At 27.0% G+C, this 17989-nt stretch overlaps 2 protein-coding genes and 1 long non-coding RNA gene across 7 annotated transcripts in view; 2 read left to right on the top strand and 1 right to left on the bottom strand.

The window, feature by feature from the left end:
* The first annotated feature begins 222 nt into the window (after positions 1-222).
* On the top strand, positions 223-7351 carry LOC124949972 (proton-coupled folate transporter). 4 transcript variants are annotated; one of them, XM_047495943.1, is made up of 9 exons: positions 223-2817; positions 4523-4564; positions 4800-5030; positions 5128-5479; positions 5584-5979; positions 6070-6207; positions 6276-6359; positions 6432-6588; positions 6662-7351. In XM_047495943.1, exons 2-9 carry the CDS (start codon positions 4538-4540, stop codon positions 6747-6749), a joined length of 1473 nt encoding a protein of 490 aa, XP_047351899.1. In that variant the 5' UTR covers positions 223-2817; positions 4523-4537; the 3' UTR covers positions 6750-7351. The 4 variants fall into 4 exon arrangements, with proteins under 4 accessions (XP_047351899.1, XP_047351898.1, XP_047351901.1 ...); XM_047495942.1 differs by having other exon boundaries at positions 224-2817; positions 3357-4564; XM_047495945.1 differs by lacking the exon at positions 4523-4564 and having other exon boundaries at positions 224-2817.
* Positions 2186-10345, bottom strand: LOC124949977. The gene is made up of 3 exons (XR_007101236.1): positions 10010-10345; positions 6265-6344; positions 2186-2703 (listed from the first exon to the last, which is right to left on the bottom strand). It is a non-coding gene; the product is annotated as an uncharacterized LOC124949977 (long non-coding RNA).
* A 2032-nt stretch (positions 10346-12377) lies between these two features.
* LOC124949975 overlaps positions 12378-17989 on the top strand; it is a 6604-nt gene continuing 992 nt past the window's right edge. The window contains exons 1-5 of one of the 2 annotated variants that reach the window (XM_047495954.1): positions 12378-13170; positions 15376-15441; positions 16937-17002; positions 17065-17227; positions 17591-17942. In XM_047495954.1, the coding sequence (XP_047351910.1) occupies positions 13017-13170; positions 15376-15441; positions 16937-17002; positions 17065-17227; positions 17591-17942 (801 nt within the window). In that variant the 5' untranslated portion in view covers positions 12378-13016. The remainder of the gene's footprint in view (positions 13171-15375; positions 15442-16936; positions 17003-17064; positions 17228-17590; positions 17943-17989) is intronic. The other variant, XM_047495955.1, reaches the window with a different exon arrangement.

The raw sequence follows: 17989 nt of genomic DNA, 5'->3' as shown, positions 1-17989 counted from the left end.
GCTGTGTGATATTTCTGACAAGTATGTGAATTTTCTCTCTCTCTCTCTCTCTCTCTCTCTCTTTTTCTCTCTCTCTCTCTCTCTCTTTCTAAGTGCGTATATAACGCACAAAAGTAAATATATAACGCTTAACCAAGCATTGACGTACACACACACAAAAGATGTATGTATATTATACATACAAACATACATTCATATATATATATATATATATATATATATATATATATATATATATAGTGTAATAGTGCTAAAATTTAATTTTCTATATAATAAGTTTCAATCGTATGTGAAAAATCTGTATTGATTGTATTATAAAATCCAAAATAATCGTGTCTAATGTAACACGATAATAACTTCATTCGGTGTTAATTCGATCCGCATTTATTTAGGATATAATATGTTCGAACGGACTGAGATAAGATAGAAAGAAAGAAAGAAAAAAGAGAAATGCATTGAAGAGAAAATAGAACAAAAAAATAAGAGAAATAAAAATTATTAAAGAAAAAAAAAAAAAAAAAAAAAAAAAAAAAAAAAAAAACATGAAAAAACAGAATATAGATAAAAGGTCGTACGTCCTAAATCAAATATTTCGTTAAATCCTTATCGTCTGAAATACTATTATACATATATATATATATATCATCCGAACAGATTTTTATTATTTACGTCTTAAAGAGGAAGAAAAAAATTAAATAAATAAAAGAAGAGAATGTTTCGTAAATTTTCGTCATATAGAGGCTATGTATATCTCTGGCAGGTACATTTATTATTATTATTATTATTATTATTATTATTATTATTATTATTATTATTATTATTATTATGATTATTATTATTATTATTTTTATTACTATTATTAATATTATTGTGTTATAATCGATACATATAAGTTTCATATATAATATATAGAAAAGACGATAAGGATATAATGAATTAGACGATAAAATATAAAACTTTCGAATTTGAAATGATGTATTAACAGCATTTAAACGTTCGTAGTTCATTATCGTGTACTAATTTCTTTCGGAGGATATCGTTGAAAAAAAAGAAAAAGAAAAAGAAAAAAAAAAGAAAATAGATAAAAAAATAGAAAAATCTAAATATAGAGAATATATAGTATAACGAGAGATTTCTTATTAAATCGGTCTATTTTCCGCAATATAATTGTTTGTAATAATAATAATTAAAATAAATAAAAAAAAAAAAATAAATAAATAAATAGGACATCAAGGATACAGACGAACATATACAGATAATCATACACACACACACACACACACACACACACACGCACGCACGCACGCAAACACAAAGAAAGAGAACAGATAAATCAATGACATTAGAAAGTTAATAAACGATATGTAATACTTGCATCATATTCGATGTGGCCTAAGTTGCGTCTATATAATGAAAATATACGTCAATACATGTCTGCCTAATGCAGATTATCTAAAATAGAATGCGAAATAAATTTTTATTAAAAGTTATATAATGGCTAATAAACAATTTATTAATTCGTCCGCCGTACGTACGTACGTTTCATTCGTTTCTAATTAAGTAATGTTGGATTATAAATTATAATCAAAAAGATTGTACTTTGACTGGTCAAACTAGTTTGATACTTTTTCTTTTTATTTAGATATGAACTATAGATTTATGTGAAACTAGTATATTTTCTATCCACGCAAGCGAGGTTAGAAAATATATTTATTTGATCATCAATGTCTATTTGATAAAGCAACGTTTAACTATAAAATTTTAATTATTATTTATTTAAGATAAATAAACTGACGCATTGTTTGCGGTGAGTCAATTTAATTAAAATAAAATTAATCTAAATATATTGGATAATAATTTTATTGTAATATTAATTTGGTCAAAAATGTGTAACGTTGTGTCTGGTAAAAGAAAAGAAAAAAAATATATATAAAAATAAATATATATATATATATGTGTATGTATATATATATATATATGAATTCTCCATTTACTTATAAAATGTCGCAAATTTTAATTATCTAAAGTAGAAACGGATCATTGGCGAATCTAATTGATAAAAATAAATTTAAATATACTCACGATTACAATATTTTATTATAATAATAAAGCTGATCACTGTCTAGTAAAAAGACATATTAAAATTGTTCATCTACATATAAGATATTGCAAATTTTTTGACATTATTTATTAATCAACTTAATATTTGTGAACATTCTTAAATATTATGTTACGTGTAATATGAATTATAAAAATTCTATTGCTGTAAAATATGGAATATTATTTCGATGGAATATTTTGAAGGATTTGAAAAAGCCCGCCAAAAAAATATAAATTGATTATTTGCTTTAAATCTATTTATCAAAATATTTGATAAATCAATCATTAAATTAGTTTAAAATTTTGAATTGATTTTGAATTTTTTTATGTTGAAATTATTTAGTTGAAACTATTGAACTGATTGATTTTATATAACGAAAAACTCTAATTGATTGGTAAAATCGTTGACAGATGTCACTACGTGTCATACTTTCTAACTTTCAAACGACAAGTAACTAGAATTACTATTAAACATAGTTCGGAACACGTGTTTGATGAATTTGTATTGGTTTAATAAGAAATTATTGAGTGAAAAATTTTATTGATCTTAATAAATCTTCGCTATGTATCACTATGAATCGCACGTGCATTGAAATCTTCATACTAGAACATACAAAATAACGTGATAAGATAAAATAAACGGTTGAGATAATGATAATTAATGGATTTTTATCAATTTGGCTAACAATGAACCGTAAAAAAACTGCATATTAAAAGGTATGTATAAAAATATAAATATACAAACACACACACACACACACACATATATATATATATATATATACGTATCTGTTTATATTTACGCAAACGTTACAAATTAGTTATTAGCATTAACCGAAGAGGTTAAACCTTAAAAAGATAAATTGTAAGAACAAATTTGATCAACAGTTTTAAGAAAAATTTAAAAGAGCATCGAAAAAGAGATATTTATGCGAACACTTGTTACGAGTAACGAACTGACATTATGTTTATCTTAATTTTAATATAGAAATGAAGAATTTCACGTATAGTTTTAATTAATGATAATAAAAAAAAAAAAAAAAATTTTGTTAAATATCTTAATAACGATACATTGATAAAATAATACTATTCATCGATTTTATTTCACATATTATAATAATCGAGGAAAGATTTAATCGGGGACAATTCTTTTCTTGGAATAATTTATATCAATTATTAAATATAATTGTCGTACATTTAATCGTATTTTCCCGCCTAAAATACTTGCTTACGATACTTTCATTTTGCGTTACTAGATGGTGTTTAATAATCCAATATGGCAGCAGGAATATTTACTATAATTTTACAATCTCAAGCAGTATTGAAAGTATTATTATAAAAGTGCATGTGCAAACAAAATTTATTTTAATTGTGACGTGTGATTTGAAAGCAAAGACAAATTATTATATCTTGTTATTGACTCATTTGTTTCAACTTAATATTGTTATTAATTCTTCTTCTTTTTTTTTTATATTTTCTTATTTTGTTATATCATTATTAAATGATATAAAATTGTGAACAGTTATATAGAATGAAAATTATATAGAATGAAAATTATATAGAATGAAAAAATACATGTAAAAGAGAAATTCTGTATGTTGTTGAAAATAGATACATTATTTTAATATTCTATTCCTTCCTACAAACATTCCATCAAGCAGTAACACATGTTACTTGGATGTTACGAATGAATGTTGTTAAAAAATTTACAATGAATGAAATAGACCAATAAGGAAGAATAACGAAGAAGGTCAATTTTATTAATACCATCTGAAATTTCTATTAAGATGAAAGAAACATATAACATAAACAAAATAAAATCAAATCTAAGAGATAAAGATAATAATAATTATCTATGCGTCGTATGGAAAAAGAAAAGATTTCGAAATGATAATTGTAAAATAATTCCTAAACAAATAGTCGACTAGATGATGTAAGAAGTATGATGTAACTATTAAGAAATATATATTGTGCCTATAAATGAAATGAATGACTATAAAACAAATATTAAACATACAATATCATCTAACGATATTAAATTTCTTATGATTATTAATATTACAATTATGTTATTATAATTATAAATAACGAAAAAAAGAAATTCTTTCATTATCAAAAATAACAATGAAAATTCTTATTTGATATTTTTTTTTTTTTATCATTTGATCATTGTATATTCAATAGCCTTGATAAGACTCGAAAGAAAAGTAATTAGTATCAGCCTCATAACGTGACGTTAGGAGAGATAAGCTACATATTCTGTTTGTATTAATAATTGAATAAATCAACAACTTGGTCGTTTCTTTTTTTTTTTTTTTGTGCAACGAAAATACAAAAATACGAGATGTATAGTAATAGGATATTCTTTCTTTGAAAGAGTCGAATTAGCAGAATTTAATATATAAACGTGAACCTTTAATAGAAATTTTATGGAAGCATGAGCATTGAAAATATAGAATTCGAGGTAAGAATTCGTTTCTTTTTTTCTTTTTCTCTCTTTTAACAAAAATTAATTAATATTTGTGATTTATTTTAATAACAATATTTCTCTCTTTTCTCTAACCGAATTATATTCTTTTAATATATTGATCATATTATTATATATTGTAGCATCAATTATTAAAAAAAAAAAAAAACAAACAAAAAATAAGAAAAGAAAGTATTTCGCGCGCGTTAAATTTAAACGAACGTCATTATAGATGATGCAAGGAAATAGTCATTCAAGATGCGAATTTTTGAAGAAATATTTTGGATGGATGAGAAACGTTTCGGTGGAACCAACTATGTGGCTTTATATGATGGCCTTCATGGTGACCTCGGTAGTGGAACAAGATTTTTTCATTTATAAAGCTTGCAGAGTTGATCACGATCTATCCGAAGAAACATGCGTAAATTTGAAAACAAACAAAACTTTAAACGCCGAAGTTCAGGCAAGTAATGATTTTATCCAATGAATTAAAATAAATCCATTGATTAGAATTTATCCTGACAATGAGATTATTAATCTGTTAAATCGTCATTTTCTAGATAACCGTATCGGAATTTCATCAATGGAATAATATAGCGGGACACGTGGTACCGATAATTTTAGCATTATTTTTTGGAAATTGGAGCGATAGACACGGTAGAAAGCTACCATTGATTTTAGGATTGATTGGCAAATTTATATATTCTTTTATGGTGATCATTAATTCCTTAATAAATACATGGAATTTGAATATGGTTATATATACCGCGAGTTTACCTATGGGAATGCTTGGAGGTGACGTTGCTATATTTGCCAGTTGTTTTTCATATATATCAGATGTAACAAAAGTTCAACAGAGAACTTTAAGAATCACTATACTCGATGTTGTTTATCTCAGTACTATGCCTACCGGTAAGAATGAAGTAGAAATCTTTTTTTTTTTAACTATTTTCTTTTTTTTTAACTATTTTCTTTTTTTTTTCTTTCTTTCTTTTCTCCCTTTTCTATTTTTCTAGGTGTGGCCCTTGGCTCGTATCTTTTCACGAAGGTCTTAAATTCGTCCTACAGTATAATGTTTACAATAAACTCTGTTCTCCTTGTCATTGCTATTATCTATTCCTTTTTAAATCTCAAATGGCGAACGTCCACTCAACAACGACAAATGTTGGGCGTTAATCCATTCATTGATTTCTTCGATAAAAAGCACGTAGCAGAAACAATAAAAACGTTAATAAGAAGAAGAAACAATCATGAAAGAGTTTATCTTTGGATTTTCCTATTAGCAATGGCTTTATACACTTTTCAAAGAGACGAGAAACCTATGAGCTATCTTTATACGCAACTCAAGTTTAAATGGGGCGTCGCAGAATTCAGTACATTTAAAACATTTCAATCGGCACTCTTTGTAATAGGTCAGTCGAGTTGAAATAATAATTAATGGTAATTAATCATTTAATTATTCAAAGAATCTTAATTTAAAATATGTCATTATATCTTTTTAGCAATGCTCATTGGTGTACCTATAATGAGTAAACTATTAGGATTAAGAGATACTGTAATTATTGCAATTGGTGCTCTAGCTCATGCAAGTGGTAGAATTATTTTTGCTTTAACCACTATACCAGAATTATTTTACGTTGGTATGCAATCTCTTAAATGTTGATTATATTTTGATGAATCTAGAATTAAATACTTACTATTTCTTTAGGAGCGACTGTTGCAGCTTTGGGTCCTAGCGTTGCACCAGTATTAAGATCAATGACTTCCAAACTTGTTCCTATAGAAGAAAGAGGTATTTTTTTTTATTATATTATTTGTTATTAGAATTTAATGAAATAATTGCAATTGTAAACATATGATTTAGGTAAAGTGTTCGCTATGTTATCTGTTTGTGACAATGCAGTACCTCTCTTCAGTGGTATTTTATATTCTCAACTTTATAACCTAACAATTAATACAGCACCTAGTTCTATATATTGGTTAACATTTTCTACTCAAATTATGGTACTTTTACTGATCTCGTAAGTAAAATTTCTATTTGTATTTCTTATTCTATTTTGAATTATCATTATTATTAACTTTTCTTACTTTTAGTGTAATACATTTTTCATCTAAAAATGAAAATGTACAGGAAGAAAATGACGAAGAAAACAATATTGAAAGTGAATTAGAACATGATTGATCTTTGAATTGCGATAATATGAATAAAAATGAATGATAAAGTAATAACATTCATACAAAATAATAAAAATAGATATTTATACAATTAATAATTAATTTTTGTACTCTTTGTACTATGTTACATAGATTATGTTCATATTTCAAATTTTATATGTTACGTAAATTTTATTTATATTTTTAAAAAAGAAATTTTTTAAATGTTTCGTTCATATTTTAATGATGCTGTTTCAAAATGTTTCAAAATTGTACATAGTAAAAGACAAATATCTATAAACTATACAAGAGAGAGAGAGAGAGAGAGAGAGAGAAAGAGAGAGAGAGAGAGAGAGAAAGAACATTGTGTGAAGTTTTTATATATTTTATAGACTTTATATATACTTATAAAATAATGACAATAATGAAAATAATTATATATAAATATTATATATAAAAATAGATAATTTAATTATAAAAAAAAATCAAAGTTTATGTAAAAATACATAAATAATCATAAAATTAATCGCATCATTAATCTGTATATACTGTTTAATAACTGTTGCGATTAATTAATATTAGAATACAGATAGAAAAATTATTGTTGAGAAATTTAATAAATGGAAAATTTCTGAACAGTTTCTTTTTTTTTTCCCTTTTTATAAGTAATTCTCATTTATGCAATGTTGATATCGGATTTATCGTAAAACATGAATCATAGATTTCGAAATCCTTAAATAAATATTATTAATAATGCATTATGATTGGAATGAATCAGAAGAAAGAACAAAAACGTTTAAACACGATAAAAAACACGACATTAGATACATACGTACATCGTTAATGGATATTAAACGCAACGCAAAAAAAATATTATTCAAAGTGACAATTCTAACAATTCTAAGAATGATTATCATCTGTCTAAAATCGACTTTGACTTTTCAAACGCATCATTGGCAACATCGATTTCATGAAAGTTTTTTTCTCTCTATTTTTTTTTTTATCTACCATTAAAAGTAAGTTCAAGAAATCTATTCGTATACATAACGCGTCACATACATTTCAAGTATGTCAAGGCATCTTCAAAATATTTTCTTGTTTATCGTTTGGACAAATTTTTTAATCAAATAACAAAATGATATTTACGTTAATAATGTGTTTTTTTTTTTTTTTATTATTATTATTATTAATAATAATACAATTCCTCACTCGATGAAATTAAAATATTATATGAATAAAGTTGAGTAAATTGAAAAAAAAATAATTTTTGTGATTAGAATTAATATAATCTTTTTTTATTATTTTATTTTATTTCTTTTTTTATTCTTTGAAGGAACATTTCATTCGTAAAGCTTCGAGTATTACTTTGAAATAATATAGACGAAATCTCAAAGACGGAGTTAATAAAACATTGTTTGAAAAGAAAAATATATTGTGAGCTCTATCATAACCACCATTTCATATTCTATCGACGTATTGAAAAGCGCGCGTCGCATAGTTAATGAATTCACGCAAACGTATGATTTCGCGTTTGCGCTCGAGGACGATAAAAATAAATACGATTTTATTTGGATCTATCAATCCTACATAAACTAAATGATTTCTTTTTTTCTTTTTCGTTAATATACTGAGACATTGGAAGGCATAAAATTTGAAGAAAAAAAAAAAGAGTCTAACTTTTTATTCTCTTTTCTTTTTTCTGGCCATTTTATAGAACGTTTTTGAATTTTTGTTTTTGAAGAATAATTTAAGAATAATTATTTTTTAAATTCGATAAAAATAGACAGAGACTTACGGTTCATACGGCAAAACGTGACGAGCATGAAATAAAAAGAAAACTAAATGGCACATATGCCAAGATAAAAGAAATTTTCAAGTATATAAAATCGCGACATTTTTCGATATATTTCTTTTTTTTTTTTTTCAATTCACGACATACGGGCAATATCTTCTTTCAAATGTATGGCCATTGACCTAAATAGTTAACCACCTCCCTAAAAGTTAACCGATTGTGAGTATAAAAGTTGGTTACTTCTATGGAAAGCTTGTTATAGTTCGTCACGAGTATTCGAAGTAACACGTTAAAAAAAAAAAAAAGAAGAAGAGAAAAGAAAAAGAAGATAAGAAGGATTTAAACAGATTTTCGCAACGTCTACTTACTAGGAAAAGTCCGAGACAAAAATTAAACATGGTAATATGTATAAAAAAAAAAAAAAATAATAAGAAGTAATACATTATTCAAACCACTTCTTCTATCGTATCTCTTCGAAGAATTTTAAATTCGATAAATTCATTTCCGATATATATATATATATATTTCATTGTAAAGTATAATAATAGATTATATATATATATATATATATATATATATATATATATATATATATATATAATCTATTACATATAATAATTTATTTATAATTAATTATATATAATAATAGATTATATATATATGATCTATTATTATATTTTACAATGAAATTATTGATAAACGGGTTATTAATGAGATAAAAGGCAAAGTTCATAGTTTATTGTATAATTCGATGCACTTTTGCATAATTTCTACGTCATCTTTAAGTTCTTCTTTAAGATGGGTGATATATTTATATACATGTATTATTAAATTAATATATATATATTATCATTATTATATTAATATATATATATATATATATATATCAATATATATTAACGAAATGTAATCCGTTAAATGAGTATTTTTTCAATAGTGTAGAACGATATAATAAACTGTCTTACGTTGCATTTACAATATACGTAGATCAACGATATGACAGATTTTCTTTTTCGTTGAAAATATAGACATTGGTGTGCGAGAGAAGAAGGTTGTATCCTAAAGTGATTTTTTGCTTTTATTTTTTCATTTTTTCTTTTTTTTTTTTTTTTTTTTTTAATTGCAAATTCAATCGATCCGTATATTACGCCTTGATATTCTTTTAAACATTTTTCTAACCTTTCTTCTCTTCTATTTTTTTTTTGTTCTTTTTTTATTTCTTTTAATAATTAAATTCATAACCATAGATCAATCTCATCCTTTATTAATCGTAATCTTATCGTTTTACTTTTTCTATATATTTTTAGGATACTTTCAGATCGATCATTAATATCTTAAATAAGAAAAATTATTTTTCTATAGAGTAAGAAAGAAGAAAGGAGAAAAAAGAAGGAGTAGGAAAATAATAAACAGAGAAAACCGATGATAGATCGACACACCCAACAACAACGCATAATTCGTATAACTGTCTCGATATAGTAATAAACGTTTAATACCTCTTACGTAGTCCATAAGAAAGGAGTAAGAATGTTGTTTTTCTATAGACGTTCGAACATTCGACGCCTTTATGCGCTCTCCAATGAATTTTTATTATTTCTTTTTTTCTTTCTCTTCTTTAATTCTATTTCAAAGAGACACACAGAGTGATATTTTGATTTACTTGTTCATTACTTCCTCGGAAAATTCTTTGAAAGTGTCACTATCTGTCGGTTAAAATTCGAACTTTTCCGATCGACGTAATCGTAAAATTCTAGTGATCGAGATAACCTTAAATTTTGCGTGTATATACGAATATTCGAAATTTAAAAAATGAAGAAAAACCAGAAGAGGAGAGAAAGAGAGAGAGAGAGAGAGAACCTTTTTTATTTCATTAAAAAAATATTAATGAATTGTATTAGTAATATAATTGTTGAATATTTCCCTTCGATAAGAAAGTTTTATTTTATACTATTTTATATTATTCTCAATATTATAAAAGCTGAAATAATGAATTACACTCATAAGCATATTATTTCCGTCAGACTTCCGTGATATCGCAAGCGTGAAATATTCAATATGGCCGCGTATCGAGCGCGACCTTTAAATATGAATAATTGCATAATTTTATATATATATATATATATATATTTTTTTTTTTTTTTTTTTTTAATTTAGACAAACGAATAAAATGTACGACCGAATCGATTTATTTAAATCGTTAAATAATATCGAGCGTGTTGAGACGGCATAATTCGCAACCCATCAAGTGAGAGTTAACGAAAGTCTAAAACATTCTTTTCAGATTTCACTGAGAAAGTTCGTCGCTATTGCCGTTCTAGCGATTCTAATGATTTTGGCCTCTACAGTGAACTCCGTGCCAACGTCAAAGCCAGTAGCAGCTGGAGCCATAACGGCATATCCCATACCTCAAAGGCCACCATATGCACCAAATCCATGGGATTATCCAAGACCATTCCCAACACAGTCGTCTGATCGTCGTTCATAGAAAAAAGAAAAAAAGAAAAAAAAGAAAGAAGAAAAGATAAGAAAAAGAAATCTAAAACAAAATTAAAAAAAAAAAAAATAAATAAATAATGAAATAGACAAATTAGCAGTCGATAATATTTGATTAAGCGAAAGATAAAATTTACAAGAGGACGAGAAACCTATGATTAGGACTGAATGAAAATATTAGCTTTTTGTTGGACGTAAACGTAACAGGATGAATCAACGAGTTCTCAAGGTCTCCTCAAGATTGCAAATTAGCGTTTAAATTATCTGCTTCTTATCTTGTATAATGTAAATTAAATTTTTTCTCTTTTCTCTTTTACCGTCATAACTTATAGATCATATACTTTAGTGACTCAAATCGATCGTAATTTCCAAAGAATAGTTAAATTAGAAAATGGGATATCGCAATAATTCCTCAATGCGAATTCGTTAAGACCTTGAAATAAAATGTCAATTTTACTAAAGTTGAATATCGAAAGGCTATCAATTTCAAAAAAAAATGAATTGCTAATCGATACCCAAACGATGCGGGTGGAAAGGCGGGGAAGAGAGGGATAATGGCAGAGGGGAACAAAAACACTTTGACACGAAATTTCAGCTTTTGAATTTAGCTTTGAGTTTTTTCTACCGGAAACACAAAGGACGAAGCCAGTAGATATTACGCAGTACGAGATTAAATTGTGTAAAAACACAATGGACCTCTGTAACGGTGAACGATTCTCTTATTTTCTATCTCTCTCCCTCTCCCTCTCTCTCTCACTCTTTTCCTCTCATTTATAGCTAGGATATATAACATAGGTTGTATATTCTTTTGATAGAAAATTTAAAAGGAATACGTCATTTTGTTGACTGATACGTATACGTTCATGTGTGCGTGCGTTTTGCATTTGCATTATAATAAAATTCGTCCGAGATTTTCAACATATAAATAAAAAGTTCTTAGATGATTTTAAAAATCAATTGCACTTCTTCAGAAAGAATTTTTCCTTACTTTTCAAATTATTAAACTACAAGTAGAAAAAAAAAAAAAAACAAAAAAGAAAAAAAAAATTGAAAAATAGAAAAAAAAGAAGGAGATTCAATTTTTAATAAAGACACTTTTAAAAGTCAATTATTACACTTCATTGTAATTTTGTAGATTAATTTTTTTTTTTGAATTTTTCAAGTATATTAAACTAAAAACTTAGGAATTGTTGAGCCATCCTGTAGAAAAAAAATAATAAATAAATAAATAAATCCTATTAATTTTTATCGGTATAGATCCTACCGATTTTAATAGGTAACAGATCGATCGATCTATCGATCTATTCAATTTAGAAACGAACTCACTTGTATAAGAAAGACTTGTTCGATTTGACCGCTGTTCATAGCTCGTTTAGCTTTCATCGAGTGTACATACATAGATAGATACATGCGAGACCGTACATACCTACGTAATTTCGAGCGAGAGACAAAATAACGAGACAGTAGAAGAAGGAATATATACTGGCAACGCAGTAACCGATTGGAAACTTTCGAGAGAACATCGAGCGCGTTCGTTATATCGTAATACGTTACAAGAATCGAAAACTCGTATAGATCTCGACTAAAAGAAGTCCTCTTTTCTTTTTCTTTTTCTTCTTCTTCTTCTTCTTTTTCTTTTTCTATTATTATTGTTTTCTGTTCTTTTTTTTTTTTTTCCTTTCTTTTTCTATTTCCTCTCCATACGACGACCTTTACGAGCAAAGACATTCTCATTCAGTCGATATTTTTCCTTAGAAGCGAACGGATCGTCGTGAATAAAATATTGTTTATTTTTGTCCATCTCATTACGTCATGAGATAATAAAAAAAAAAAAAAAAGGAAAAGAATAATAATAATAATAATAATAATAATAATAATAATAATAATAAAAAAAAGGAGAAGAGTATTCTGTATTTTTCGAAAAAAAATCTTCATGAAATTCATTTAGTCGAGATATTAAATATCAACGTAAACGATAAAAGAATCTATAAGGATCTGTTTCATTTAATCATGCAATTTATAACGACCGATAGATTGTACTTTATTATTACATTATGGATATGGATCACCACGGATCAAGCCCTAGGACAACAACCCAACGAATCTGTACCTTCCGTTATCTTAGGTGGCATTGGTAATGTCGCTTCTAGTGCTACAAATTTTCGTAAGTTCTTTTAACTTCGTATATTTCATTTTTATCATCGATCATTATCTGGATTTACTTTCGTATCATTTTATTTTATTTTTATACATTTTTTTTTCTCTTCGTCGATAGTTCTTCGATCGTTGATCAAGGTTACGATTTTTGTCTTTATAAGATTATAGCATATATATATATATATATATATAGTGATTGATCGATTGATCTCTTAATATAATGTCGTAAAAGCGGTGATATCAAAAAATAGTTTTAAAGTGTTTTTAAAAATTTTTTTTACGTTCTTTCTCTCTCTCTCTCTCTCTCTCTCTCTCTCTCTCTCTCTCTCTCTCTTTTTTTCTTTCCTTCGTTCGATCAAAGCATCGTGCGAACTATGATCTTTTTTTATAATACGATATGAGTCAGAAGATCATTGACGATCAAAAAATGATCTACACGATCTTCTTCGTTTAATATATTTACGTAAATATACGTATGTCGAATGAAACGATTAAATTTATTCGATTCAAAGAAAATTTTATCGAACCAGATTAATTATTTAGATTGAGAATTCGAGGAGAAAGAAGTAAATAATCTTGTTTATTTATTTTTCTTTACGTAGTACGTAAAGTGGAAGTAACTCACGTTTATCTGATAGCTTTAGACACGTGTGAACAATTATTATCGTATATTAAAACATTTTATCGATTGACTTGAATATAAATTAATCTTAGATATTATTTTGCGTAATTTATTTTAGAAAGAATAACACATCTATATTAACTGTACGTACTTGAACTTTCTTTCTTTTTTCCTTTCTTTCTTTTTTCTTTTCCATTTTCTTTTCTCTTCTCAATATAATCGTAAATTATAAACAGTAACGTATTAGATTATGTGTTAATTATATTTTTCAAAGATTGCTGAATATTATCGACCTCTCTCTCTCTCTCTCTCTCTCTCTCTCTCTCTCTCTCTCTCTCTCTTTCTCTGCCTGTCTCTCTGTCTCTTTCTTTCTTTCTTTCTATGATAAAAAATAATTACATGTATAAGATGAAAAGAAAATATTTATTATTAACACTTAGGTATTTATGGATTACTCATAGCGTTCGTTTTATTTTTTTGTTGTCATATGTATTGTTTTACGCAGGCATCAACAATTTTGTTTTTAACGTATATACGATCTCTTTTTTTTTTTTCTTTTTTTCTTTATGACACGCTCGTATTAGAAGGAGACAATTAATGTCGTTGAGAATGACAAATGATATTAATTTTCAATTTATTTTTAATCCATTTACGTTTTACGAAGAAACGTTTTTTCTGTACCGAGATAGAAAATTATTAAACGTAAATCGTTATTTTATGAATTTTTTGATTTATCATTTTTTTAATCCTCGACACTTGATAAAACTTACAATCAACTGTTGATTGCATTCTTGCGGAATGTTAATTGTTCCAGTTTGGAAATTGTCATTGCTGTTTGCCTTTTAAGTGTTGCAAAAAATATTATTAATCATTCGAGAAAAAAAAGAGAGAGAGAGAGAGAGAGAGAGAGAGAAGAGCATTATTCAAAAGTTGAAAAACTTAAATGAATAAAAAGCAAAAGAAGAAGAACATTTGGGTCAAGGATGGTAATATAGTAAAGTAGATTTCGCTCGATTCACAAAAAAAAAAACGAAATAGTAAAATGTAAAAAGTGAAAAGACCTGGAAAAAAAAGATTTTTCTTTGATACAACAATTTCGGACTTCTCTCATATTTTTTTCTTTTTTTCTTTTCTTTTTTTTTCTGTTTTAATAAATGACGGATATGTAGATTTGTAAGAACAAAGTATATATATACTTATATGCACATACAAAGAGTGGATATCATTAAAAGTTCTTAAATGATTTAAAAAATCAATCACCTTTATTTTTGAGACTTCTTAAATCAATAATTTTTTTCTTTCCATTTCTTTTTTTTTTCCTTTTTAAATCGTAAAACTCTACAATCCCAGTTTGTAAAATTGTAAGCCTAATTAAAACAGTTTGAAGATATAAACGAAATTGAAATTTTAAAAATCATTTTGAAACTTTCGATCCATTTTTTCTATGGTATACGTATATGTATATATGTATGTATGCGTGTATATACGTATGCATGTACGTAGATTATGTACTTTGATTTATCATTTTTAGTCAAAGATAACAACTCGGATATATCGCCGAGTAAAAAATGCAACTATTTGTTGTTGCAGTATCCGGAGTCGTGCAACGACAGAAAGACCTGTTGCATCGCGTGACCGACACTGCCGCAGATTACAGTACGTTTGCGTGTTTTATGATCGAGAGAAACGATCATTACGGCTTATAGATCCCTTATCCAAATGAGAAGGACACGTGTCCAATAAAAGAGACACGAGTGTATTGCTTTCGTTCTCTCTCTCTATCTTTCTCCCTTTCCATTTTTCTCTTCTTCTAAATGATAGAAAAAAGAAAAAATAAAGGAAGATAATAATTTCGGTCATTAGAGATCGTATTATTTGCTATAAAAATCATTGATTTATTGCAAAGAAAAACGAAAAAAAAAACAAAAAAGGAAAAAGAAAAAAGAAAATGATCTTGTCAAATGATCTCATACGAATCTCTCTCTCTCTCTTTCTCTCTCTCTCTCTCTCTCTCTCTGCGATCATTAGACATTTTTTTTCTTTCCTTTTCAAAAAAATTAATATTCATTCTATATAAGTCAATAATGTGCGTGGATTGTTCCCTAGTGATTTCTCGAAGTAAAACCATTAATCATTATACTAGTTCATTATTTGCAATAAGTCAATGATACCTGCAATTGATCAAGCAAAATTGTACGTTTGAAAGCCGTATTTTTCGCGCCAGCCTTGCTGTTCGAGTAATTTTATGCGTTTCGCGAAGAAAGAGGTAAATAAAATGAAGAGGGAATAAAAAAAAAAAAAAAAAAAAAATAATAGCAACGAGATGTGATTTATGATTTCAATAGACCGAAATCGAATGCTTATTTAATGAAACGAAATTGCGAAAATTTTAAGTGGCCAATTATATTCTCTCTCTCTCTCTCTCTCTCCCACCCTCCCTCCCTCCCTCTTTCTTCCGCCGATCGATTGCTACTGAAAGTAACCCTTTTTTAACGTGCAACAAGTTTTACAATGAACTTTATTTGTTTACCAATTAACGTTAAAAGTATAAAACTAGTATTAGGATGTTCTTTCTAAAGGATCATGCAACACGATTCATAATTGTTAATTTTATTATAAATAAAAAAAAAAAAAATTTTCTTTTGTTTTTTCAAGCGGAATAAAAGAACAAGAAAAAAAAAAAAGAGATCAAATGTATTACGTTCGATTCTCGTTTTCTTTTCTTTTCTTGTCTCTTCTTCTTTTTTCTTTTTTTTTTTTCTTTTTCTTTTTCTTTAACGCTTTAGAATAAGTTAATAATGATGTACGTATGTGTACGTACGTCGACATTCAAAAAGGTATATCGAATTTAAATGTATAATGACATTTATCGAGAAATATATTAATTTATCTCGTAAACTAGTAAATAACTGGAGGGCTGGGGGGACGTTAACTAGCTTATTAACACGCTTTTCACAGCTCAACATTCGCTTTCGAACAGAAATAATTAGAATAATTAATATTCCTCATGAATGATCATTATATTGGCATTTGCAATCTTTTAATCGTTTTTTTCTTTTTTTTTTTTCTTATATATGTATATATATATATATATTTTTTTTTTTTTTCTTTTTTTTATTCTCTTTTCTTTCCCTTTTATTTCTTGTTTTAGTCGTCAGCGCGGTGGAAAGACCAAGGAATTTATTGATTAATGCGACGAGAGCTACAACGGGAATTAGTGAGTAAATCATAGAAATATAATCTTAATTTAGTAAAACGCATTAATCCTTCGAAGGACAGTCGACAGTGCGGCGTCAAAGGGACTCGAATTCAAGCTTCGAAGATTCATCGAGAAGTTACGTTCACGAATGCGTTACGGTATACCAGAATTGGATATACCACCGCTTGAACCATTCCATCTCGATGGAGTTCGCATCGATACCGATAATCCAGAAATTGGAAAGTACGTATGTATGTATGTATGTATATATGTATGTATATATGTATATACGTCTTTTTGATCGAAATAAAATCTTATAAAGATATGCGACACACGCGATATATACTTTAATTCGTCTTCTTTTTTTTTTTTTTTTTTTTTTTTTTTTTTTTCTTTCATTTCGTTTTATTTTCTTTTTTATCTTTTGCTTTTTTTTTCTACTTTAAAAACTTCGACGATAAAACTTTGATTGTAAAACGAAGATGGATCAATGTGACGAAAAAAAAAAAGAAAAAAAGATTAGCAAAATCATACGCATAATAATCCCGAATAATTATTGAGAAATATTTCGTTACGAGATAACATTGAAATGTATTCTATTTTTAGTGTCAGTGCCATTATCACCGACTTAACAATTTATGGTTTATCAACGTTCGTTATCGAAAGTGCGAAACTCTCTTTGATCGGCCCAACCATATCAATCAATCTTTTGTTTCCGGAACTTTACGCGACTGGTGATTACAACATATCCGGTTTACTCGGCGATATGTTTACGATATTTGGTTCTGGCCCATTCAAAGCGACGATCTACGAGTTTCGTTTACAAGTTACCGTTGTATTGGGTTACTCCAAGGGTTTGTATATAAAAGATTTCGATCTCGATTTTGCGTTGACGTCAGTCTTGTTTGACATTGAAAATTTCATGGGCGGCGACGAGGTTGGAAGGATCATGAACAAGGTACGAGATTATAAAAATAAATTTTATAATGAAAACAAAGTCTTATA

This window comes from Vespa velutina, chromosome 6 (genome assembly GCF_912470025.1).
Source record: "Vespa velutina chromosome 6, iVesVel2.1, whole genome shotgun sequence".
Classification (NCBI taxonomy): Eukaryota; Metazoa; Arthropoda; class Insecta; order Hymenoptera; family Vespidae; genus Vespa; species Vespa velutina.
The sequence above is the reverse complement of the archived record's forward strand: the minus strand, read 5'-3'. Positions and strand labels throughout refer to the sequence as shown.

Coding starts and splice junctions, on each gene's coding strand:
- LOC124949972 (XM_047495943.1), top strand. CDS start 4,538: ATGAGCATTGAAAATATAGAATTCGAG. Junction 5,031..5,127: donor CTTTAAACGCCGAAGTTCAG/GCAAGTAATGAT, acceptor GTCATTTTCTAG/ATAACCGTATCGGAATTTCA. Junction 6,208..6,275: donor ACCAGAATTATTTTACGTTG/GTATGCAATCTC, acceptor CTATTTCTTTAG/GAGCGACTGTTGCAGCTTTG.